We start from the raw sequence: 26,397 nt of genomic DNA, 5'->3' as shown, positions 1-26,397 counted from the left end.
CACCACAATCAGTCTGAAAAGGGGTTCCGACCCATAATGTCATCGATCCATGTTCTCCAATAATTTGAAAAACTGATTTCCCATGATCATAAGATTATATGACAGTGAGCAGTGGCATATGGTACTCTGCCATAAGGTTGGAGTTGGAGGATTAGGCAGATATAGTGGTGTTTAACAGACTTTTAGAGAGGCACATGATATGCAGGGATGGAGTGATATGGATTATGTGCAGCCAGATATGAGTAGTCATGTTTAAGAAGGAACTGCAGGTGCTCGAAAATCAAAGTTAGACCAAAATGCTAGAGAACCTCAGTGGGTGCAGCAGCATCTATGGGTAGAGTCATGTTCAGCAAAGATATTTTGAGCCAGTGGGCTTCTTTTTGTCTTGTGCTGTCCTGTTCTTTGTGTGTAGTTTTGAACCCTAATTTTCACTTCATTTCATAGAACAATCTACGAGAAGCTTGCCAGTGCATTCACAGATGAACAGGCAGTGTTATACCGTCAACGAGTGGAGGAAATCTCGCCGAACATCCGTTACTGTGACTATAACATAGGTAAGATCATGGGGACTTGAAGCATATACCAAAATCCTCCTAGAGTAAATGGCATTTGAGGAGATCAATTGATGTATATGATCCTGTTCTTGAGGAGAAGTAAGTGTCAGTGACAGGTATTTATGCTAAGATGAATCTCAGTGGAGCAGCTTTCTGTTGCCATATCTAAGATGTTCTTAGTTTCTCTAATTCTTTTGAGCGCTGTAGAGTGTCGGTCAGCTTAATCTCTCCTTCATATAATAAACCTGCCAACCCAGGGATCATTCGCCCTTCAGCACGTATATTTTTCCATAAGTAGGGAGGCCATTGATGTACACTGTATTCCAGTTGCGGTTTCACCAGGGACCTATACAACCCAAAAGGCAATAAAGGGGCCTTTTGGTTGCCTTTTGGTTGCCAGTGACTAGTGCTGTTCCGCAGGGGATGGTGCTGGGGTCGCTACTCTTCACGATGTATATCAATTATTTGGAGAAGGAAATTGAAAGCTTTGTGGCCAGGTTTGCTGACGATACGAAAATAGGTGGAGGGGCAGGTAATGCAGGACTCTGCAGAAGGACTTGGACAGGTTGGGAGAGTGGGGAGACAATTCAGAAATCGGAGATGCAAAGAGATTTGGGAGTGCTGGTGCTGAAAGTGTTTTAAATGGCACTAATGTATCTGCTTCAACAGATACATTAGGGGGGGGGGGGGAGGGGAGGGGGAGGGGGGGGGGGGGGGGGGGTGGTTGAAGCAGATACATTAGTGCCATTTAAAAAACTTTCAGCACCAGCACTCCCAAATCTCTTTGCATCTCCGATTTCTGAATTGTCTCCCCAAACTTTAAACTTTGACCCTCTCACCTTAAACTATGCCTTCTATTAGTTGATTTTTCCATCCTGGAAAAAAGATTCTGACTGTCTACCCTATCAATGCCTCTCATAATATAAAGGCATCCTGTTCATATATACTATCCTGTTATGCTCTGCTCGCCATTACCTCAAAGACCTTGTACCTATTGTAAAAGGGAAAAGCTTGAAGCTTCTGTAACAACCCAACTTCAGTCCGAAGAAGGGTCTCGACCCGAAACTTCACCCATTCCTTCTCGCCAGAGATGCTGTCTGTCCCACTGAGTTACTCTTGGATTTTGTGTCTACCTTCGATTTAACCCAACTTTGGAATTCTCTTGCCTGCCTTGTGTGAAGTTGAACCACCCAGTCTCTCCTGACTGACCTGTTCTGCACTATGTAACCTGGAACCCAGCATAATGTATCCAGATGGCTTTCTCTGCATGATGCTTCACATTGCCATATTCTGAGATTTAAGCTCACCAACTCTGAATCAATGTTAATCCATGTGCAGATTGCATTTGTGATAGTCATAGATTCCAATGTTTTCATTGCTTTCCACATATTACAGTTGCATTGCATCACTGAACTTGCCATGCCTATTTTAAAATTATTTATAATATTTTACTTATTGTTGTCATAATTGTGTTACTCACTGAAGTCCTTTACTCACCAGTGTCCATGGAAACTGCACTCAGTAAACATTGCTCAAGCCAATTACCTGGGAGACTAACTGCCAAATCACCAAAATCGACACTGTGGACTGTGCTCCTGTTATAATTGGTGGCTCATAACCCCATTAAATTAAAATAAGTACTTGTTTAGAGAAATGACAATCTGTTCATTTTTAGTTTCCAAATCTTTAGAATTTTCTGACATAATATTCTCTACATCTCGCATGACACTTGATCCTTTTGGCGGCACAGTTGCGTAGCGGTAGATCTGTTGTCTTGCAGCGCCAGAGATCTGGGTTCCATCCTGACTATGGGTGCTGGCTGTATGGAGTTTGTACGTTCTCCCCGTAGTCTGCAGTCTACAATTAGCTTCTTCGTCTTGCTAACATTAGGAACAGGATTGTTCCGGCACCATTCAATCAGATTATTAATCTCCTTCCCGTACTCTGACTGATTGTTACCCGATATACGTCCAACAACAGTAGTATTGTCCGTAAAATTAAAGATACTGTTGGAGCTGTGTCCGACTATATAGTGTGTAGGAAGGAACTGCAGATGCTGGTTTAAACCGAAGATAGACACAAAATGCTGGAGTAACTCAGTGGGGCACGTAGCATCTCTGGAGAGAAGGAATGGGTGACGTTTCGGGTCGAGACCCTTCTTCAGACTGATGTCAGGGGAGAGGGGGATGCATAGATAAGGAAATGTAAGGTGTGAAAACAGGACAAGGGGAATAGAGATCAAGGAAAATGTAGAATAGATCATTGTTAGCTGGGAGAAGTTAACAACAAAGCAAACTGATAAAATGTAGTCGGAGACAGTAAGACTGGTCGGAGAAAAGGGGAGGGATGGAGAAGCAAAGCAAGGGTTACTTTACGTTAGAGAAGTAAATGTTCACACTGCTGGGGTGTAAACTGCCCAAGCGAAATATGAGGTGTTGTTCCTCCAATTTACGCTGGGCCTTACTCTGACAATGGAGGAGGCCCAGGACAGAAAAATCAGTATTGGAATTGCCGAGCCTGTGCTTGGTCTCACTGATGTATAGGAGTCCACACCTGGAACAGCGAATACAGCAGATGAGGTTGGAGGAGCTGTAAATGGACCTCTGTCTCACCTGAAAATACTGTCAAAGTCCTTGGACCGTCAAGGAGGAAGGTATAGGGACTATACAGTCTTGGATATAGAGGAGTGGACTAAGTACACGGCCATGTGTTTTAGTTTAGAGATACAGATACAGCATGGAAACAGGCCCATCAGCCAATCAAGTCCACGCCGATCAGCGATCCCCACGCACTAACACTATCCCCCACACACTAGGAACAATTTACATTTATACCAAGCTAATTAACCTACAAACCTGTACGTCTTTGGGGTGTGGGGGGAAACAAGATCTTTGAGAAAACCCACACGGTCACGGGGAGAATGTACAAACTATAATGCAATTATAGTACTAATGTAGTCTGGATCAAACCCCGGTCCTTGTGATGTAAGGCAGCAACTCTACTGCCGTGCCACCATGGTGCTCCTGTGTTGATGATCATGAAGGAGAATCATTGTTGTTGCAAATTTGTGCTAATTGTGGTCTGTGGACGATGAATTCAAGGTTCCAGTTACATATGCATGTGCAGAGTCACGTTCCCCGGAGTTTAATGTTTCGAGTCAATGGTGTGAAATGTCGAGCAACAATCTGGTGTAGGTGTTCTTGTAGTCCTAGTAGTTCAGTACAGAGTGGAGAGTCAGCATCCCACTTTGATCTGTGTGGTAATAGCCAAATTATATTGGGTCCAGGTCCAGTAGTAGAAATGCGTCACAACCAATCTCAAAACACTCCACCACGCATGTCTCCTTGCTCTTATTGGATACTAGTATTACAGTATGTATGTTTTAAAGCGGGTGGGGACTAATCATACGTAGTGCAGCCTGATATCTGGGGTTGCATTGGTTAGTGGCTTGTAGCTTTTGACCTATTTGCTATAAACTCAAATCAGTGTCCACATGGAGCATTCTGGAGGATCATTTGGAAATAATTAGTCATTAGAGTTTTATTTCATTGTCGGTGTAATTAAAATGTGCTTTGAAGAATGTCTGTATGATTATTAAACATTCTCTATTTGTGGCCAGGTGACCAGACTGCAATAAAGGAGCTGATTCAGATGCGCATGAAATCAGGAGAAAGTGGTGGACTATTGGATGTAAGGAATTGCTGCTTTTTATTTGTTTGTAATTGAGAGACTGGATCGGATTTCATTGGATGTAACCCAGAGCTCTAAGGAGTAAAAGAAAAGAGAAATTCTATGTTCAGAATATTGCCTGTGAAAAATGTGATGCATATTCTTTAAATCAAGGTTCAAACTTGATGTGAGGAATATGCACCATAGTCTTCAGCCCATGCTCTATACTGCCCATGGTTAATATTAGTGATTTTAATTTAATACTAGACCAAGTGCAGATCTGCTCCCCCAACGCAGCCGTTCCCTACCCGTAGCCCCCACGGGAGACGTGGTCCTCCAACTCAAGCGGCTCAGGAATCAGCAGTGCGGCTGTTTTTATATGGCGTCTTTAAGGCGAGATGCGGGCGCCAGCAGCCGTTATGGTCGCTGGCCAGCAGGAGGTGACAAAATGAGTGAATGGGGGGGGGGGGAGAAGGATGTTATTAAAAATGTGTACATAAACACGACAAAATTTAATGAGGAGTGGATACTTGGAATGAAAAGTGAAATCTCTACCGAAATGGAAATAAACTTGGCGTTTCTCGGTCTGACGTTGGCGTAGCAACGAATCAAAGGCTGGCAGGCACAAGTCGGGCAGAAACACACACACACACACACACATATACACACACACACATATATACACACACACACACACACACACACCCCTCCCTCCCTCCCTCCCTCCGCCTGGTGCTGTTTTGATAAGACCTCCCTCATAGAGGTACCATCCACTACGAATCTGCTTTTGCTTCCTTTGGAATAGTTTACCACCCATTTCCTCACCTATGTTAACGTAACATTGAGTTCACGTTAATTTGTCAACCATTCCGATTAGACGCCCACTAAATGTTGTTTTAACATAAATTTGCTCTTAACATTTATTTAAAGAAACACATGGCATATTGGATTAATTTCTACCTTTGCTTGCTTTTCTTGGCCTGTTCAGTCCAACAGATTTGGCACCTTGTGGTTACAATTGAAGCTTTGCACTCAATTCCAGTCCCACCATTGAGCCATCAAAATTTAGCTCTGCATTAGTCTGCAGTGATTCACTGTAGATTTCAAGCTTCTAACCTAAGTGAAGATATAGTAAGATATGTTGGTACAAGAAAGGTATTTTTATTTGACTGAACTGGAAATTAATTTAGACTTTTATTCAACATCCAGACTCTCCTAACGCAGACCAGAGCCAAGCATGCCGCCTCTATGAGCGAAGTGAAATGGAGGGGCCGGGTCATCCCAGTGAAAATCGATAAAGTGCGCATCTTCCTTCTTGGACTAGCAGACAATGAAGCAGCAATTGCACAGGTATGACTTTATGGAGAAGCAAGCTGGCGATCTGCTAATGTTCCTTGTTTGAGAACAGCAAAAAAGGATACATTTGTAAACTGCAGACTGGTGTGCTATGCATCAGTGGCAGGGAAGTTCTTAAAGATTCTGAGAGATAAGATTTATGCTCACTTGGAATGGCAGGGATTGATTAGGAGTCGGCGTGCAATTGTAGTGAGAGATCATTTCTCCTATCATTCACGATGGACTTTGGAGATGCAGCGTGGAAAGAGGTTCTTCAACCCACCGATTCCGTGCCGATCAGTGATCACACCATACACTAGCACTATCCCACTACACACTAGGGACAATTTACAGAAGCCTGCACATCTGTTTGTCTTTGGAGTGTGGGAGAAAACCTGCGCACCAGGAGAAAACCCACACGGATACAGGAAGCAGAAGGTAACAGTGGATGAGTGTTATTCTGACTGGAAGTGTATAGCGTGCGGTGAAGTTATGTATAAATGACTTGGACGAGAATGTAGGTTGCCTTAATAGTAAGTTTGCAGATGACGTTACCACTTTTCTAGCTTTCTTCCCCCCCCAGATACAATGCAGGACTGTGATAGGAAGTCGGTGCGAAAGAAAGTTTAGTGGACAGGAGCGAGAAAGGGCTGATGGATTGAATTGCGTTTATTTTTATGACAGGCCTGATAGGCAAGGCGGACAAACTCCAGTTGTGAATAGTTATATGCGACTAATATTGTAGCCATTACGAAAACCTGACTAAGAGGGACTGGACTGGTAGCTTAATGTTCCATGGTGTAGGTGCTATAGGAGTGATAGTGGTGTGGATAAGATGAGAGGGTGTTGCTTTATTGATTAAGGAGAATGTCACGCCATTAGTCTGAGATGTCATTACATGTCATAGTACTTTGTAGAGTGAGGCTATATGGGTGGAGCCAATAAATAAAAAGCGGATGATCACATTGTTGGGAGTGTACTGAAGATCCCCAAATATTCAACAGGAATTTAAAATGTGATAATCTGCCAGGGCAGCTGCAACACTAATAGGGTTGTCATAGTAGGACATTATAACTTTCCAGATATAGAGTGGGACTGTCACATTGCCAAGGGCTTAGATGGGATGGAATTGGAGAAAAATGTTTCCTCAGGTATGTAGAGGGTCCTACACGGAGGGGGCAAAACTTGATCAACTTTTAAGAAGTTTGGAAGTGCCTGTGACGAGTCTTTTGGGACCAGTGACAACTATTCTATAAGCATTAAAATAGTTATGGTTAAAGACAGGGCAGGCTCACAAGTTAAAATTCTAAATTGGGGCAAAGCCAACTTTGATGGTATTAGACAGAAACTTGCTGAAGTTGATTGCAGTAGGTTGTTTGTGGGCAAAGGAACATCTGGAAAGTCGGATGATTTTAAAAGTGTGATGATGCAAGTTCCTGTTAAGAGTAAAGGGAAAGGCAGGTGGGAGTAAAGGAGCTTGGATGAGGAGAGAAATTCAAGAAAAAGGAGGCTTGGGACAGGTATAGGCAGCAGGAATCAAGTGTTTTTAGATGGAATCAAGTTTTTTAAACAAGGAGTGGTGGGGGCCTGGAATGCATTGCCGAGGGTAAGGTGGAGGCAGATACAATAGTGGCTTTTAAGATGGTTTTAGATAGACACATTGATGTGCAAGGAATATAGGGATTTGGATCAAGTACATTGATCATAATCAGTTTAATTTGGTATTCAGCGCGAGCATTGTGGGCCAAAGGACCCGTTTCTATTCTGCGCTGTACGACAGTGCCCTCCATAATATTTGGGACAAAGACCCATCATTTACTTATTTGCCTCTGTACTCCACAATTTGAGATTTGTAACAGAAAAAAATCACATGTGGTTATAGTGCATATTGTCAGATTTTAATAATGGGCATTTTTATACATTTTGGTTTCACCATGTAGAAATTACAGCAGTGTTTATACATAGTCCCCCCCATTTCAAGGCACCATACTGTTTGGGACACAGGTGTTTGTAGTTGCTCAGGTATGTTTAAATGCCTCCTTAATGCAGGTATAAGAGAGCTCTCAGCACCTAGTCTTTCCTCCAGTCCTCCATCAACTTTGAAAACTTTTATTGCTGTTTATCAACATGAGGACCAAAAGTTGTGCCAATGAAAGTCAAAGAAGTCATTATGATTCTGAGAAACAAGAATAAAATTGTTAGAGACATCAGCCAAACCCTAGGCTTACCAAAATCAACTGTTTGGAACATCATTAAGAAAGAGCTTACTAATCGCAATGGAACTGGCAGGCCAAGAAAGACCTCCATAGCTGATGGCAGAATAATTCTCTCTCTATATAATAACCATATAACCATATAACAATTACAGCACGGAAACAGGCCATCTCGACCCCTCTAGTCCGTGCCGAACACATAATCTCCCCTAGTCCCATATACCTGCGCTCAGACCATAACCCTCCATTCCTTTCCCATCCATATAACTATCCAATTTATTTTTAAATGATAAAAACGAACCTGCCTCCACCACCTTCACTGGAAGCTCATTCCACACAGCTACCACTCTCTGAGTAAAGAAGTTCCCCCTCGTGTTACCCCTAAACTTCAGTCCCTTAATTCTCAAGTCATGTCCCCTTGTTTGAATCTTCCCTACTCTCAGTGGGAAAAGCTTTTCCACGTCAACTCTGTCTATCCCTCTCATCATTTTAAAAACCTCTATCAAGTCCCCCCTTAACCTTCTGCGCTCCAAAGAATAAAGCCCTAACTTGTTCAACCTTTCTCTGTAACTTAGTTGCTGAAACCCAGGCAACATTCTAGTAAATCTCCTCTGTACTCTCTCTATTTTGTTGACATCCTTCCTATAATTAGGCGACCAAAATTGTACACCATACTCCAGAATTGGCCTCACCAATGCCTTGTACAATTTTAACATTACATCCCAACTTCTATACTCAATGCTCTGATTTATAAAGGCCAGCACACCAAAAGCTTTATTTACCACCCTATCTACATGAGATTCCACTTTCATGGAACTGTGCACAGTTATTCCCAGATCCTTCTGTTCATCTACATTCTTCAATTCCCTACCATATACCATGTACGTCCTATTTTGATTTGTCCTGCCAAGATGTAGCACCTCACACTTATCAGCATTAAACTCCATCTGCCATCTTTCAGCCCACTCTTCCAACTGGCATAAATCTCTCTGTAGACTTTGAAACTCTACTTCATTACCCGCAACCCCACCTATCTTAGTATCATCTGCATACTTACTAATCCAATTTACCACACCATCGTCCAGATCATTGATGTACATGACAAACAACAGTGGACCCAACACAGATCCCTGTGGCACCCCACTCGTCACTGGCCTCCAACCTGACAAACAACCATCCACCATTACTCTCTATAATAAAGAAAAATCCCAAACACCTGTCAGAAACAGTCTTCAGGAGTCAGGTGTGGATTTATCACTGACCACTGTCTGCAGAAGACTTCATGAACAGAAATACAGAGGATGCACTGCAAGATGCAAACCACTGGATAGCCGTAAAATAGGATGGCCAGGTTACAGTTTGCCAAGAGTACTTAAAAGAGCAACCTCAGTTCTGGAAAAAGGTCTTGTGAACGGATGAGACTAAGATTAACTTGTATCAGAGTGATGGCAAGAGCAAAGTATGGAGGAGAGAAGGAACTGCCCAAGATCCAAAGCATATCACTTCATCTGTGAAACATGGTGGTGGGGGTGTTATGGCCTGGGCATGTATGGCTGCTGAAGGTACTGGCTCACTTATATTCATTGATGATACAACTGCTGATTGTAGTAGCATAATTAATTCTGAAGTATATAGACACATCTTATCTGCTCAAGTTCACATACCTCAAAACACATTGGCCGGCGGTTCATTCTACAGCAAGACAATGATCCCAAACTTACTGCTAAAGCAACAAAGGAGTTTTTCAAAGCTATAAAATGGTCAATTCTCGAGTGGCCAAGTCAATCACCCGACCCAATTGAGCATGCCTTTTATATGCTGAAGAGAAAACTGAAGGGAACTAGCCCCCAAAACAAGCATAAGCTAAAGATGGCTGCAATACACAGAGCTGCCAAGTACTACGGATTTTCCGTATTTTGTAGGAAATGCGATTAGAATACGGATGTACGATTTTGAGGTGTTAAATATGGAGTTCAGTTCAGTCTGAAGAAAGGTCTCAACCAGAAACGTCACCCATTCCTTCTGTCCAGAGTCGCTGCCTGTCCCAGGTTTAAACAGAGCCCTGTCAGTTTAACGCGTGGGAATTTAAACGAAGCGCTGTCGGCTACGCGCTGTGGGTTCTAAATATAGTGCTACCGCACACATAGCGCTATGGGTCACAGACTGTTCAGGAAAATTCTCGTCTAACAATGAATCTTTGGAATTCTCTCTTGAGCCATTGATTATTTTTCAGGCAGTGGTAGAATTCTGGATGAGCCTAGTGGTGAAAGGTTACCAGTGGGATTGCAGTTACATTGGGATTGGCCTTGATTTCACAGAACGGTGGGTGGGCTCAAGGGGGAGAGGGAGGGGTGGGGAGGAAGAGGGAGGGAGAAAAAAAAAGGAGAGGGAGGGAGAGAGAGGGAGAGAGTGGGAGAGAGAGAGGGAGGGAGGGAGAGGGAGGCTTCCAAAATGGATTCTACATCGTCATCTGGTGCTAAAAGCAGGAAGCAGCCGTTCAAACAGCAGTATACAAAGAGATGGCAATGAATGCACTGTCAAGTAAGGTGCGTTGAAGACATGTCAATTGGTAGCAAAGTTGTGCATTCTTGTACTCTTACATGGGTATGACCGCACATAAAAAAATAACAATTTCAGTAACATGGCACCACGTAAACATACTGATTTCGTAAGCAAAATACTGATTTTCAGGTACTAGAATACTGAAATGCTCTGTCAAAACTTAGCAGCTCTGAATACAGGCCTGGCAGAGCATCACCAGAGAAGACACCCAGCAACTGGTGATGTCCATGAACCGCAGACTTCAAGCAGTCATTGCATGCAACGGATATGCAACAAAATACTAAACATGACTACTTTCATTTACATTACATTGCTGTGTCCCAAACATTATGGTGCCTTGAAATGGGGGGCTATGTATAAACACTGCTGTAATTTCTACATTGTGAAACCAAAATGTTTAAAAATGACCTTTATTAAAATCTGACCATGTGCACTTTAACCACATGATTTTTTTTTTCTATTACAAATCTCAAATTGTGGAGTACAGAGGCAAATACATAAATGATGGGTCTTTGTCTGAAAACATTATGGAGGGCACTGTATGTTCTAGTTGTGCAAGTGGGCTGAAGAATGGTTTATGCAGTTTAATGCAGATGTGCAAGGTGTTGCATTTTGGGAAGTCAAACCAGGGCAGGACCTTTACAGTGAATGTTAAAGCCCAGGGGTGTGTTGTAGACCAGAGGTATCTAGGAATGCAGGTACATTTTTCCTTGAAATTGATGTCGCAAGTAGATAGGATGATCAAAAAGGCTTTTGATGGATTGGCCATCATCAGTTAAGATATTGAGTATAGAAGGATGGATGTTATGTTACAGTTGTACAAGATGTTAATGAGGCTGTATTTGAAGAATTTTGTTCTGTTTTTGGTCATCTTGCTATTGGATGAGTGTTAAGATTGAAAGAGTGCAGAGAAAATGTATCAAGACGTTGCTATGATTTGAGGGTTGAGATATAGGGAAAGTTTGGGCAGGCTATAACTTTATTCCTTAGAGCGCAGGAAGCTGAAGGGTAATCTTATAGAAGTATATAAGATCATGAGGGATAGATAGGCTGAACCCAGAGTAGAGGCATCAAGAACCAGAGGACATAGTTTTAAGATGAGAGGGGACAAAGTTAATAGGTTTTTCGTGCTGAGTAGTGGGTAGTGGGTGGTGGGTATTTACAACAAGCTGCCAGAGGCGGTAGTTGAGGCTGGTATTATACCAACATTTAAAAAAACATTTGGATGGGTACATGGACAGAAAAAAGTGGAGAGATATGGGCCAATGGCAGGCAGGTAAGTTATTTTCGTCAACTTCGGCAAATTGGTTGATGGACCTGTTTCCGTGCTGTATGACTTTGACTCCAAGTGATAGGTGCATGCAGGCTTTGATTGGCAGATAGGGCAGGGTGATTGGAGTACAGGGAGATAGTGGGAGAAATGAATGTGCATCAAGGTGGGAGCATCACAGGAAAGCGAGGGGCAGTCCTATTCCCCCTAGGGGCAGTCCCATTCCTCCTGAGTCACCATGTTCTTTTTAGTTACGGATATGCCAGTTCTGCTGTTTCACCCATCTATATCCTTGGCATAAGTTTTATTTTTCCATTAATGTGCCTGGCCTACTTAGCACTCTCTACAGCACTACATCTTTTTCAACTTCTGTTTCTTTCTGTCTGTTGTCTCACTCAGTACTTTCATTAACCATCAATCAGATTACTCCATCAGTAAGTTATTGCAGCAGCTGTTACCTTTGCCATAATGTTGCCAGGCAATACCAAGTTTGGATTTCTAAAGTCTATAGGAAGAAATGAAGTGATGGAAGGCAGAGTGGAGCACTGGAGATAATGGAGGAAGGAGTTAAGATAACAGGTACATTAATTTCTCTCTTCCTGGGCCAACACCCTATTTAACAGAGTACTATCAAGATTGGAGGATCAGAGGGGTCCTGACACCTTTAGACATGGATAGTAGATGCAATCTTGGTATTGAAGCCCACATTAGAAACATAGAAAAATAGGTGCAGGAGTAGGCCATTCAGCTCTTCGAGCCAGCACCGCCATTCAATATGATCATGGTTGATCATATATAATCAGTGACCTGTTCCTGCTTTTTCCTCATATCCCTTAATTCCTTTAGCACTAAGAGCTAAATCTAACTCTCTCTTGAAAACATCCAGTGAATTGGCATCCAGAGAATTCCACAGATTCACAACTCTCTGGGCGAAGAATTCTTTCCCCATCTCAGTCCTAAATGGCCTATCCCTTATTCTTAAACTGAGACCCCTGGTTCTGGACTGTCCCAAAATCGGGATCTTTTTTTCTGTATCTAGCCTGTCCAATCCTTTAAGAATTTTATGTTTCTATAAGATTGCCTCTCATCCTTCTAAATTCCAGTGAATACAAGCCCAGGTGACCCATCCTTTCATCATATGTCACTCCCGCCATCCTGTGAATTAACCTGGTGAACCTTCGCTGCACGCCCTCAATAGCAATAATGTCCTTCCTCAAATTAGGAGACCAAAATTGCACACAATACTCCAGGTGCCGTCTCACCAGGGCCCTGTACATCCTTGCTCAAATCCTCTCGCAATGAAGGCCAACATGCCATTCGTTTTTTTCACTCCCTGCTGTACCTGCATGCTTACTTTCAGTGACTGATGTACAAGCACACCCAGGTCTCGTAACACCTCCCCTTTTCCTAATCTGACACTATTCGGATTAATCTGCCTTCCTAATCTGACTTCCTGTTCTTGCCACAAAAATGGATAACCTCACATTTATCCACATTATACTGCATCTGCCCACTCACACAACCTATCCAAGTTACCCTGCAGCCTCCTGACATCCTCATCGCAGCTCATGCTGTCACCCAGCTTAGTGTCATCCCCAAACTTGGAGATGACACATTTAATTCCCTCGTTTAAATCGTTAATAAATATTGTAAATAACGGGTCTCAGCACCGAGCCTTGTAGTACTTCCCTAGTCACTGCCAGCCATTCTGAAAAGGACCAGTTAATTCCTATTCTTTGCTTCATGTCTGTCAACCAGTTCCTTATCCCTGTCAGTACCCAACCCCCAATACCATGTGCTCTAATTTTGCACACTAATCTCTTGTGTGGGACCTTATCAAAGACTTTTTGAAAGTCCAGAACCACACATCCACTGGCTCTCTTATCCATTCTCCTTGTTACATCCTCTAAAAGTTTCAGAAGAATAGGCAAACATGATTTCCCCTTCATAAATCCATGCTGACTTTGACCGATCCTGTCACTGCTTTCCAAATGTGCTGCTATAACATCTTTAACAGTCGACTTGAGCAACTTCCCCACCACTGAGGCCAACTGGTCTATAATTCCCCTTTCTTCTCTCTCCCTCTTTTCTTAAAAAGTGCGGTTACATTGACTACCCTCCAGTCCACAGGAACTGATCCAGAGTCAGAGAGAACATTGCAAAATGATCACCAATACATCCACGATTTCTACGGCCACCTCCTTGAGTACTGGGATGTAGACAATCAGGCCCTGAGGATTTATCTGCCTTCAGTCCCAACAGTTTACCTAACCCAAAATCCTGATTAATGTGGATTACCTTCAGTTCCTCCCTCCCACTAGATCCTCGGTCCCCTAGTATTTCTGGGAGATTGTTTGTCTTCCTTAGTGAAGCCAAAACCAAAGTACCAAAATACCGAAACGTTGTCTATTTCCTTCGCTCCATAGATGCTGCTGCACCCGCTGAGTTTCTCCAGCTTTTTTGTGTACCATTTTAACTGTTCTGCCATTTCTTTGTTCCTCATTATAAATTTGCCTGTCTCTGATTGGAAGGGACTTACATTTGTCTTCACTAATCTTTTCCTTTTTACATATCTAAAGCTTTTAGAGCTGTTTTGACATCTTCACTCCCCCCCCCCCCCCCCCCCCCCCCCACCCCCCACACACACACACACACACACACACACACACACACACACACACACACACACAAAGCTTTCTTTCACGATCACCATTCAAGGACAGATATGTGCTGAAGTCCATACAATAAAGCAACATTTTAAAAGCTACAGATGCTGGAAATCTGAAAAAATATGCTAAGCAGTTGGACAGCACGCAGAAAGTGAATTGGAGGTAATGTTTCGCATAACCTAATGAAGCATTTGCAATGCAATTTTGGGTAGGTGATTGATGTGCTTGGGTTGCTGCACATTTGTGGTAGTGAGGTCATTGCCACCAATAGGTGGCAGTATAGCACCTTTTGATCATTTGGTCATTTCATTTGAGGCAAAATGTGGGCCATGCTATCTTGCCAAAGCCAAAACCAATTGTAAGGTAATTTCAGGGTTAACTTGAAAATAGTTAATGCATGTCCTGTAGCCCAGAAGGTGTAGATGTGAGAATGTTGCCTGACCCATGGTATATGTCTACTTCAGTGCCATAGGACTTGATAAGGACAGAATTATTGGTTTTGAAATGAAATTTATTTTCCATAGTAGGCTTCTTGCATTTTACAAAGTCACTCTTGCCCCTGCAGGTGATGAATCACAGCTTGCTGTTTTGTTTGATCAAGTGCACTCCAAGTGAGAGCAATTGAAGCATTAGTAAAGAGGTATTTGTGCTCATTAATCTTAAATAACCAAAGCTAAGAACGAATATAACAAAGTGGAAAGAAACCTGTGCAAACACTTGAATCTCTGGCCTAGATTGATCTCTTGAGACCGGAAGATAAAACTTGGTATCCCAGTTTATTTTTCTGTCGTTCTCTTTTAATATGAAGTTATGCAGTTTTGTTGAATGGTTTGTTGACTTTTAATGCATGGTTCGTAAGGTTCAATGTTCCCTCATTCCCCCTCACCTGGGCCTATTTCCACACTATATGACTCTGTATGATCAATCTACATTCTGTCAGTTAACATACCTCAAATGTAATTGACTGTGAAGCATCTTTGTGGATATGAAATCTGTTATCTAAACACAGCATCAATTAGAATGATACCGCTTGGAAACAGGCCCTTCGGCCCAACTTGCCCACACCGGCCAACATGTCCCAGCTACACTAGTCCCACCTGCCTGCGATTGGCCCGTATCCCTACAAACTTGTCCTATCCATGTACCTGTCCAAATGTTTCTTAAACGTTGCAATAGTACCTGCTTCAACGACCTCCGGTGGCAGCTTGTTCCATACACCCGCCACCCTTTGTGTGAAAAATTTATCCCTGAGATTCCCATTAAATCGTTTTCCCCTTCATCTTAAACCTATGTTCTTGGGTGTTAGATTACCCCCACTTTGGGCAAGAGACTCTGTGCACCTACCCAATCTATTCCTCTCATGATTTTATACATCTCTATAAGATCACCCCTCATCCTCTTGTGTTCCAAGGAATAGAGACCCAGCCTACTCAACCTCTCCCGATAGCTCACACCCTCTAGTCCTGGCAACATCCTCATGAATCTTCTCTGAACCCTTTCAAGCTTGACAATATCTTTCCTATAACATGGTGCCCAGAACTGAACATAATACTCTAAATGCAGTCTCACCCACATCGTATACAACTGCAACATGACCTCCCAACTTCTAGGCTCATAATGAAGCCAATTTTTGACCACCTTATCTACCTGTGACTCGACCTTCAAGGAACCATGCACCTGCACTCCTAGATCCCTCTGCTCTACAACACTCCCCAGAGGCCTACCATTCACTCAGTAGGTCCTGCCCTTGTTAGACGTCCCAAATTGCAACACCTTGCATTTCTCTGTATTAAATACCATCAACCATTCCGCAGCCCATCTGGCCAATCGATCATAGACAAATAGAAAATAGGTGCAGCTGTAGGCCATTCGGCCCTTTGAGCCAGCACCGCCATTAAGTATGATCATGGCTGATCATCTAAAATCAGTACCCTATTCCTGCTTTTTCCACACATCCCTTGATTCCTTTAGCCCTAAGAGCTAAATCTAACTCTCTTGAAAACATCCAGTGAATTGGCCTATGTGGCAGAGAATTCCACAGATTCACAACTCTTTGGGTGAATCAAGATCCTACTTCAATTTTTCACAACCATCTTCACTATCTGTAAAACTACCCACTTTTGTATCATCAGCAAATTGCTAATCTTGCCCTGTAAGTTCTTATCCAAATCATTAATGTAGATGACAAACAGTAATTCATCAAAGGTTCTTAACTCTCATTACTATAACAAAAATTGCAAAGCTGAATTTTTTTTTTGTACTACCCTTTTTGCTACACCAATTCATCATGCTCTGAATCTAACTGCAAGCAACATTTTTGCTAAGATACAGGTAGGTTGGACCTGGGTAAGGTGCTAAAAGTGCTGGCGTTGGGTCACTAACCATCACCCCTCAAACCTCGCACTCCTGCAAAAATATATAATCTAGTGCAGAAAGAGCCAGAGTTGATCACAGCAATCGGCTCTCTGTCTACTTTGTCTGTAAAGCACTTGGAGTAACCTGGGAATTGTACAGGGCACTTATTGAATGAAGATATTTATTTTGCAAACCTAGCCACACAGTTCTCAGCATTGGCTGCAGTAGTAATATCACAGAAGTACATATAATTGTGAATAAATATTTGTGCCCAGGTCATAAGTAACCAGTAATATTTTGCAACAATGGGATACTTCATCCGTAATTGGTACTTGTCACAATAACCAGCAACATTCCTCCTTTCCAAATAATCATTCATACATTAAATAGTAACAAGGAACTACAGATTGAAGAGCGGGTCCCGACACGAAATGTCACCTATCCATGTTCTCCAGGGATGCTGAGTTACTCCAGTAATTTGTGTCCTAATTTATAAATAAAATACTCAGGACATTTCCTTTCTTAATAAAGTTCTAGTGACTCATTGCAGTCAAGGGCGTGGTGTGTTTATGTAACATCTCCAAGTAGCAATTGTAACTCACTGCTAAAAAATGCCAATCTGAATATTTACTCTGAATTGAATAGCGTACACACTGCTGTATTTATTTGGGGTACAGTAATCTTGCAGTGACTTTTAGCAAGTTAAGGGGATGTCTCACTGCGGCGACCTAATCTGCGAGTTTAGAAGAGTTTGCCCTCGACTCAAACTCTCAGCATGCTCAAGGGAAGTTCCCGCAAACTCGCGGCTTCAGTTTCGTCGAGGAAGATTTTTCAGTATGTTGAAAAAATTTCTGCGAGTAAAAATTGGTCGGCATGGTTCTTTTGAACTCGTAGTGGAGTGGGGTCGCTATGTAGTTACAAGCAGTCGAGGGCAGCCGTAGGCAATCTCCTTTGCTAACCGGGCATTTTAATTGGCTCATTGGAGTTTTCAGAACCAAGGAAAACCGACTGGTAATTTAAATGCCCGCTAAACTTTATTGTAAGTTGTCTGGCTTCTTAAAAGTGTCTCCACTCCTTCTCTCCCCCTCTCCCCTTCTTCTCTCCCCCCCCCCCCCCCCCCCCCCCCCCCGCGCTCTCTAAAGGACTTACCGTACACTGCAACCGTCTTTTACCTTCCTGTGAATTTCAGACAGCTTTCCCTGGCCCCCGCCTTTGCAATGTGTGTGTGTGTGTGCGCGTGCGCGGTCAGTCGATCCAGCTCGTGATTTCATCGCTGACGATCGATCCAGCTCTAGGTTTTCCAGGCGAGTACCCTCGAGCTTGAAGGTCGAAGACAGTCGCTGAAAGGTCGCGTCAGTGGGACTGGCCCTTTAGAGGTTCAGTCGTTGTTGAGTTGCTGTAGGAATGGCAGCTGAAAGCAAATGTGCAAATCTCAATTTGTGGCATTATTCAGAGTCTGTTGCAGCTAATTTAACTGTTTTTAAAGTGTAATCATTTAGATGAGCAAAGTGATAAGTGAAATAAATGCAGGTATGGAAATAAATGGTGAACTCTCCTGCTGTTTTTCAGGAAATGGTGTTGCACATTTTAAATCCACAGAATGCTTCTGTGGTATCAGATAAGGGAAATTGTTCTGTTTTTAAGTCCCTTTTGCAAACCAACATGCATATCCCAGTTGTATGCTCATAGTCATACAGCATGCAAACAGTCCCTTCGGCCCAACTTGCCCATGCAGGCCAAGATACCCATCTATACTAGTCCTACCTGCCTGTGTTTGGTCCATTAGTAAACTATCCCTGTAAACTTTCCTATCCATCATGTACCTTTCCAACTGTCTTAAATGTTCTTAAAGTACCCGCGTCAACTACTCCTCTGGCAGCTCCTTCCATATACCCACCACCCTTTGTGTGGAAAAAGCTGCCCCTCGGGTTCTTATTAAATCTTTCCCCTCTCACAAACATACCTATGTCCTCTGTTTCTTGATCCCCTGACTCTGGGTTAAAGACTCCATGCTTTTACTCTATTTTCTATCTATGCATCTACACTATCTGTACACTTGTATAAGATCACCCCTCATCCTCCTGCACTCCAAGGAATACAATCCTAGCCTGCCCAATCTCTCCCTATAGCTCAGGCCCTCAAGTCCAGGAAGAATCCTTGTAAATCTCTGCACTCTTTCCATCTTAACAATATCCCTTCTTTGGTGACCTAATACTTCAAATGCAGTCTCATCAACATACGTGTTTTTTTGTCATGTCTGAATGACTTGGGTAGGGCTTGTCAGGATTTACACCGTTCCACTTTTGATTGCACTTCTGTTTTTGTTTTTTCTGCAGCATTTTCAAGCTGGTTCCTTCTATCATTTCTGCCTGAAAGTAAACACTAGGATTTCTAAATTATAAGCAGTAACTTAACATAGACAAGATGACTAACATCCTCATTAAATCCAAGTAATATAGATTTACAACACCTGTCCCTTCACCTCCCCCCTCGACTCCATTCAAGGACCCAAACAGTCGTTCCAGGTGCGACAAAGGTTCACCTGTATCTCCTCCAACCTCATCTACTGCATCCGCTGCTCTAGATGTCAGCTGATTTACATCGGGGAGACTAAGCGGAGGTTGGGCGATCGTTTCGCCGAACACCTCCTCTCAGTCCGCAATAACCTACCTGAACTCCCGGTGGCTCAGCACTTCAACTCCCCCTCCCATTCCCAATCCGACCTCTCTGTCCTGGGTCTCCTCCATTGCCAGAGTGAGCAACACCGGAAATTGGAGGAACAGCACCTCGTATTCCGCCTGCGTTGCTTGCGTCCAGCTGGCATGAACGTTGAATTCTCCCAGTTTTGCTAGCCCTTGCTGTCTCCTCCCCTTCCTTAACCCTCGAGCTGTCTCCTCCCATCCCCCCGCCCCGATCATCCAAAATCAGTACCCCGTTCCTGCTTTTTTTCCCCCCATACCCCTTGATTCCGTTAGCCCTAAGAGCTCCCGTGGTCAGGTTTGAACCTGGGTCTGTGGCACTATGAGGCAGCAGCTTTACTGTTATACTACCCTCCAGCTAATCGATTTGTGTCCGCTCTGTTGTGGAATAAGACCGGTCAGGGAAGAGCAGCAATGGTCTGATCTACAAGCCGGGCGTGGTTCTGAGGCACGGCGTAGCAAAGAAAAGTGAGACAGACCCATGGAGATCGGAAACCCGTTAGTTCAGGGTACAGACAGGAGATTCTGTGGCAACAAAAGATTCCAGGATGATGAGATACATTTAACTTGGCATCATGTTCGGCAGAAACATTGTGGGCCAAAGATCCCTTTCCTGTGCTGTACTGTTCTATGTTCCATGTTGCCCCTGGTGCTAAGATGCAGGATGTCTCCAGCGATTGCAGAACATTCTCATGGGGAGGGTGGGCAGTGCAGAAGTTGTTGTGCAATTGAACGCCAATGTCATGGGTCGGAAAAAGGATGAGTTCCTGCAAAGTGAACATAGGACGGTCAGTTTAGTTTAAAGATACATCATGGAAACAGGCCCTTCGGCCCACCGAGCCTACAATGACCATCCATCACCTGTTCACAGTAGTTCTATGCTATCCCTCTTTTGCATCCACTCTCTACACACTGGGGAAATTTACACAGGAAAATTAACCTACAAACCCGCACAGCTTTGGGACTGAAGTCTTTGGAGCACCCAGAGAAAACCCTTGCAGTTACAGGCATTGGCCTGGCAGATACAAAGAATAATGTGCCAGATGTGAAGGGTCGCCCCACAATGTCGCCCCACACAGATCAGCGATCACCCACCAGTACACTAGTTCTATCCTCACACTCGGGCCAATTTACCGAGGCTAATTAACCTACAAAACTGCACGTTTTTGAGATCTGGAAGGAAACCAGAGTACCCAGAGAAAACCCACACGGTCACAGGGTGAATGTACAAACCCTGTACAGATAGCACTCGTAGTCAGGATCAAACCCAGTTCTTTGGTGCAATAAGGCAGCAATTGATGCTGCACCACTATGCAGCCCCATTAGATAGTTAGTCTGTTAAGATTGAGCCAGAGAAATCAAGAAAACAGAGGCAATTGTAGGAAATCATGCGTGAATTTAAGAGGGGTAGTTGATGAAATTTAACGAGTTCTGCGTGGAAGCAGGAGGCAGTACATTTGCAAGCCATTAAGAGGAAAAGAGGTGGAGAGTGGGTCCAGAGTAGGCATGGAACAGATGCCGTACATAGAAACATAGAAATTAGGTGCAGGAGTAGGCCATTCGGCCCTTCGAGCCTGCACCGCCATTCAATATGATCATGGCTGATCATCCAACTCAGTATCCTGTACCTGCATTCTCTCCATACCCCCTGATCCCTTTAGCCACAAGGGCCACATCTAACTCCCTCTTAAATATAGCCAACGAACTGGCCTCAACTACCTTCTGTGGCAGAGAATTCCAGAGATTCACCACTCTCTGTGTGAAAAATGCTTTCCTCATCTCGGTCCTAAAAGATTTCCCCCTTATCCTTAAACTGTGACCCCTTGTTCTGGACTTCCCCAACATCGGAAACAAACTTCCTGCATCTAGCCTGTCCAACCCCTTAAGAATTTTGTAAGTTTCTATAAGATCCCCCCTCAATCTTCTAAATTCTAGCGAGTACAAACCGAGTCTATCCAGTCTTTCTTCATACGAAAGTCCTGACATCCCAGGAATCAGTCTGGTGAACCTTCTCTGTACTCCCTCTATGGCAAGAATGTCTTTCCTCAGACTAGGAGACCAAAACTGTACGCAATACTCCAGGTGTGGTCTCACCAAGACCCTGTACAACTGCAGTAGAACCTCCCTGTTCCTATACTCAAATCCTTTTGCTATGAATGCTAACATACCATTCGCCTTCTTCACTGCCTGCTGCACCTGCATGCCTACTTTTAATGACTGGTGTACCATGACACCCAGGTCTCGTTGCATCTCCCCCTTTCCTAATCGGCCACCATTCAGATAATAATCTACTTTCCTGTTTTTGCCACCAAAGTGGATAACCTCACATTTATCCACATTATACTGCATCTGCCATGCATTTGCCCACTCACCCAGCCTATCCAAGTCACCTTGCAGCCTCCTAGCATCCTCCTCACAGCTAACACTGCCCCCCAGCTTCGTGTCATCCGCAAACTTGGAGATGTTGCATTCAATTCCCTCGTACAAATCATTAATATATATCGTAAATAGCTGGGGTCCCAGCACTGAGCCTTGCAGTACCCCACTAGTCACTGCCTGCCATTGTGAAAAGGACCCGTTTACTCCTACTCTTTGCTTCCTGTCTGCCAGCCAGTTCTCTATCCACATCAATACTGAACCCCCAATACCGTGTGCTTTAAGTTTGTATACTAATCTCTTATGTGGGACCTTGTCGAAAGCCTTCTGAAAGTCCAGATTTAACACATCCACTGGTTCTCCCTTAACCACTCTACTAGTTACATCCTCAAAAAATTCTATAAGATTCGTCAGACATGATTTTCCTTTCATAAATCCATGCTGACTTTGTCCAATGATTTCACCACTTTCCAAATGTGTTGCTATCCTATCTTTAATAACTGATTCTAGCAGTTTCCCCACTACCGACGTTAGACTAACTGGTCTGTAATTCCCCGTTTTCTCTCTCTCTCCCTTTTTAAAAAGTGGGGAGGGGGGGGGGGCACGTAGGCAACGAAGAGGCAGGCGTAGCTGGAGAACATGCACGTGCCCATGGCTATGCGTTTGATTTGTGTAAAGTTGAAGGAGTAGAAAGGGCAGTCCATTGCAGTTTTAAAGCAATAGCACTTTGAAAGTAACAGTCTGTGACGTGTGCTGTAGCAACAATGTATGGCGAAAATTTCTGGCAAGTCAATTTCTGTTGAAGAAGGCCACGCTGCCTGACATTAACCTTTACTTTTATCAAATAAGATACTAATGTTTCTTCAGTTGCGAGGGATATGAAGGCAGCCTTGATAGAAATCTACAAATATAGTGGGGAACCGGGAATCTTCAGCCAAGTTGCACAAAATCTATAATAAAAATCCTGGAATCCAATAATATGGAAACCCTAATAATAATATGATGCAATTTTAGGTAAATTATTGGAGTTCTTTGAGAATGTTCATTGACATGTTAGCTAGAATGTAACAAGCAGGTTTAGCAGATTGCAACGTTTAAGACGCAATTAGACAGATACATGGATCGGATAAGTTTTGTGGTATATGAGCCAAACATAGGCCAGTGGGGCTAGTGTATATGGGACATGTTGGTTGGTGTGGGCAAGTTGGGCTGAAGGGCCTGTTTCCACAGCGTATGACTACATGTTCTAGGAGTATAATTCAAAGTGCCAATGCCGTTCCAATCAAATTTCTCATAGGTGTGAACTCCCTACACATAAAATGGTTATTTACCAAAATGCATTGGCAAAATGACATGAAAAATACTTAACTGATCCTAAACCACATTAGGCTATCTAGAAGTTATTACACGAACACAAGATTTTCCCCATCACTTCAGTCTGGAGATCACGAGCAAGAACTATGGTGCATAAAACATTTACCATTAGCATTTGTTAGCATAGTTGCCCATGACTGCATTTTTCACAAACCCAACATTGATAACATTGAATAAGTTAGGTCTTTATTCTCTGGAGCGCAGAAGGTTAAGGGGGGACTTGATAGAGGTCTTTAAAATGATGAGAGGGATAGACAGAGTTGATGTGATCAAGCTTTTCCCTTTGAGAATAGGGAAGATTCAAACAAGAGGACATGACTTCAGAATTAAGGGACAGAAGTTTAGGGGTAACATGAGGGGGAACTTCTTTACTCAGAGAGTGGTAGCGGTGTGGAATGAGCTTCCAGTGGAAGTGGTAGCGGCAGGTTCGTTGGTATCATTTAAAAATAAATTGGATAGGCATATGGATGAGAAGGGAATGGAGGGTTATGGTATGAGTGCAGGCAGGTGGGACTAAGGGAAAAAAGTTGTTCGGCACGGACTTGTAGGGCCGAGATGGCCTGTTTCCGTGCTGTAATTGTTATATGGTTATATGTTATATGGTTATTGATGTAATATTGTGCATAATTGCTTGCAAACCTGCTAAACTAGGTGCCCAACCCAAACCAGACATGCCGAGTTTGTATATGAATGTTGTGCAGCCTGTTGTACTGGCTAAAAGGGTGTTAGCTCCTCTTAGACTCATTCTGCAAGGAATGTTTACCCAACCACACCTGTGTGTGTCATATTTTCATCCTCCTTCACCCACACACCCCTCTCAAAGTATTAATCAATAATTGTAGATTATTTTATGTTAAATTTATATTGGTGTACAAAAACCACAACTGAAGCATAGGTAAACAAGAAACTGCAGAACCTATTTACAAAAAAAGCAACGCCTTCACTTATCTCAATGGGTCAGGCAGCATCTCTGGAGAACATTGGTGGGTGATTTTTTAGATCGGGACCCTTCTTCTGACTAATTTGTGGTGGGAGAAAGTTGGAAATGAGGGGGAACAGGACAAAGCCTGGTGAGATAGAGGTGAGAGGGGTTTTGATAGGTGGATGAGAAGACAAAGGGTGCTAGATAAGGTTAGAAGAGGTACAAAATGTGATGCTGGAGGAAGGGGGAAATTGGTTGAGGTGGGGCACAGCGAAGAAACTGGGTGGGGGGTGTTTTTTGTGGGGTACTTGGGTTTGGAGAATTCAATGGTCAACATTGAAATTACTCTAGCACCTTGTGTCATTTTTTTGTAAACTGGCATCTGCAGTTCCTCATGTTTAAAACAAAGATTCATGACCACCTCCCCTGACCTTAGCTACAGCATTCAGTGGTCCTATTGTAGCTACATCGGAAAGATCAATTGCAGGCTAGTTTGCAGAGTATCTGCATGGAATATAGGTGGAGGAGGAGTGGAGAAATGGGTGCACATGGGGAAGGGAGGGAGCATGGCAAAGAGTTGTGGTTAGTTACCTAAAATGGAAAATTCAATATTGTTAGATTGTAGCAGAATTTGAGGTGATGTTCCTCCAGTTTGTGTATGGCCTCACTCTGGCAATGGAGGCAGCCCTGGACAGAAAGGTCAGAATGGGAATGGCAAGGTGAGTTAAAATGGTTAGCAACTGGAAGCTCTACGGACTGAGCACGTGTTCAGTGAACAGTCGCTGAGTGTACGCTTGGTCTTGTAAAGGAGACCACGTCAGCAACTCCAGATTCAGTAGATGAGGTTGGAGAAGGTGCGTATGAATGCATTTCACCTGGAAAGAATGCTGGGGTCCCTGGATGGATGCGAGGGAGGAGGTATAGGGACAGGTGTTACATCTCCTGTGGTTGCAGTGGAAAGTATCATATTGTATAACCATATAACAATTACAGCACGGAAACAGGCCATCTCGACCCTTCTAGTCCGTGCCGAACACTTATTCTCCCCTAGTCCCATATACCTGCGCTCAGACCATAACCCTCCATTCCTTTCCCGTCCATATAACTATCCAATTTATTTTTAAATTATAAAAACGAACCTGCCTCCACCACCTTCACTGGAAGCTCATTCCACACAGCCACCACTCTCTGAGTAAAGAAGTTCCCCCTCATGTTACCCCTAAACTTCTGTCCCTTAATTCTCAAGTCATGTCCCCTTGTTTGAATCTTCCCTACTCTCAGTGGGGAAAAGCTTATCCACGTCAACTCTGTCTATCCCTCTCATCATTTTAAAGACCTCTATCAAGTCCCCCCTTAACCTTCTGCGCTCCAAAGAATAAAGCCCTAACTTGTTCAACCTTTCTCTGTACCTTAGTTGCTGAAACCCAGGCAACATTCTAGTAAATCTCCTCTGTACTCTCTCTATTTTGTTGACATTCTTCCTATAATTAGGCGACCAAAATTGTACACCATACGCCAGAATTGGCCTCATCAATGCCTTGTACAATTTTAACATTACATCCCAACTTCTATACTCAATGGTACACAAAATTGCTGGAGAAACTCAGCGGGTGCAGCAGCATCTATGGAGCGAAGGAAATAGGCGACGTTTCGGGCCGAAACCCTTCTTCAGACTGATGGGGGGTGGGGGGGAGAAGAAAGGAAAAGGGGAGGAGGAGGAGGAGCCCGAGGGCGGGCGGATGGGAGGGTGGGAGGAGACAGCTAGAGGGTTGAGGAAGGGGAGGAGACAGCAAGGACTAGCAAAATCTGCCCTTCTATACTCAATGCTCTGATTTATAAAGGCCAGCACACCAAAAGCTTTCTTTACCACCCTATCTACATGATATTCCACTTTCAGGGAACTGTGCACAGTTATTCCCAGATCCCTCTGTTCACCTGCATGTATGACTATGACTTTAGAATTGCTTTGGATCAGTGGACTGCTCCATATTCAATGACACTGCAGCAAATCTAGATTAATATTTTACTGCAGTCACAGAGTTTGTCAAGTGTGTAGAGGACTGTGTATCAACAAAGATGATACGTATGTTCTCCAACCAGAAACTTTAAACAGCGAGCTCCATTCCTAGGTCAAGTCCAAGTCTACAGCATTCGTCAAATAGTTCCAAATGATACAAGAAATCTACCTAGGGCCTTTGGAAAGCAATTATGGATGCTCTGTATCTTGTATCATACTTTGCATTGGGAAGGATACAAAGAATGACACAAAGGCAGGAGATGCAACACAGATCTCTACATATCTTCCCTTGCCTCCATGCAGGGACCCAAACGGCTCTTCCAGGTTAGGCAGGTATTGGCATGCACCTCCTCTAACCTTGTCCATTGCATTAGATGTTCTC

The 26,397-nt window shown here is 43.4% G+C and overlaps 1 protein-coding gene across 3 annotated transcripts in view; it reads left to right on the top strand.

Moving 5' to 3' along the window:
• srp68 (signal recognition particle 68) overlaps window positions 1–26,397 on the top strand; it is a 59,641-nt gene that overhangs the window by 10,144 nt on the left and 23,100 nt on the right. For all 3 annotated transcript variants that reach the window (XM_033044538.1, XM_033044540.1, XM_033044539.1), the window contains 3 exons: window positions 445–554; window positions 4,174–4,244; window positions 5,433–5,573. In XM_033044538.1, the coding sequence (XP_032900429.1) occupies window positions 445–554; window positions 4,174–4,244; window positions 5,433–5,573 (322 nt within the window). The remainder of the gene's footprint in view (window positions 1–444; window positions 555–4,173; window positions 4,245–5,432; window positions 5,574–26,397) is intronic.

This window comes from Amblyraja radiata, chromosome 26 (genome assembly GCF_010909765.2).
Source record: "Amblyraja radiata isolate CabotCenter1 chromosome 26, sAmbRad1.1.pri, whole genome shotgun sequence".
NCBI lineage: Eukaryota > Metazoa > Chordata > Chondrichthyes > Rajiformes > Rajidae > Amblyraja > Amblyraja radiata.
This window is presented reverse-complemented; position numbering and strand designations above follow the sequence as displayed.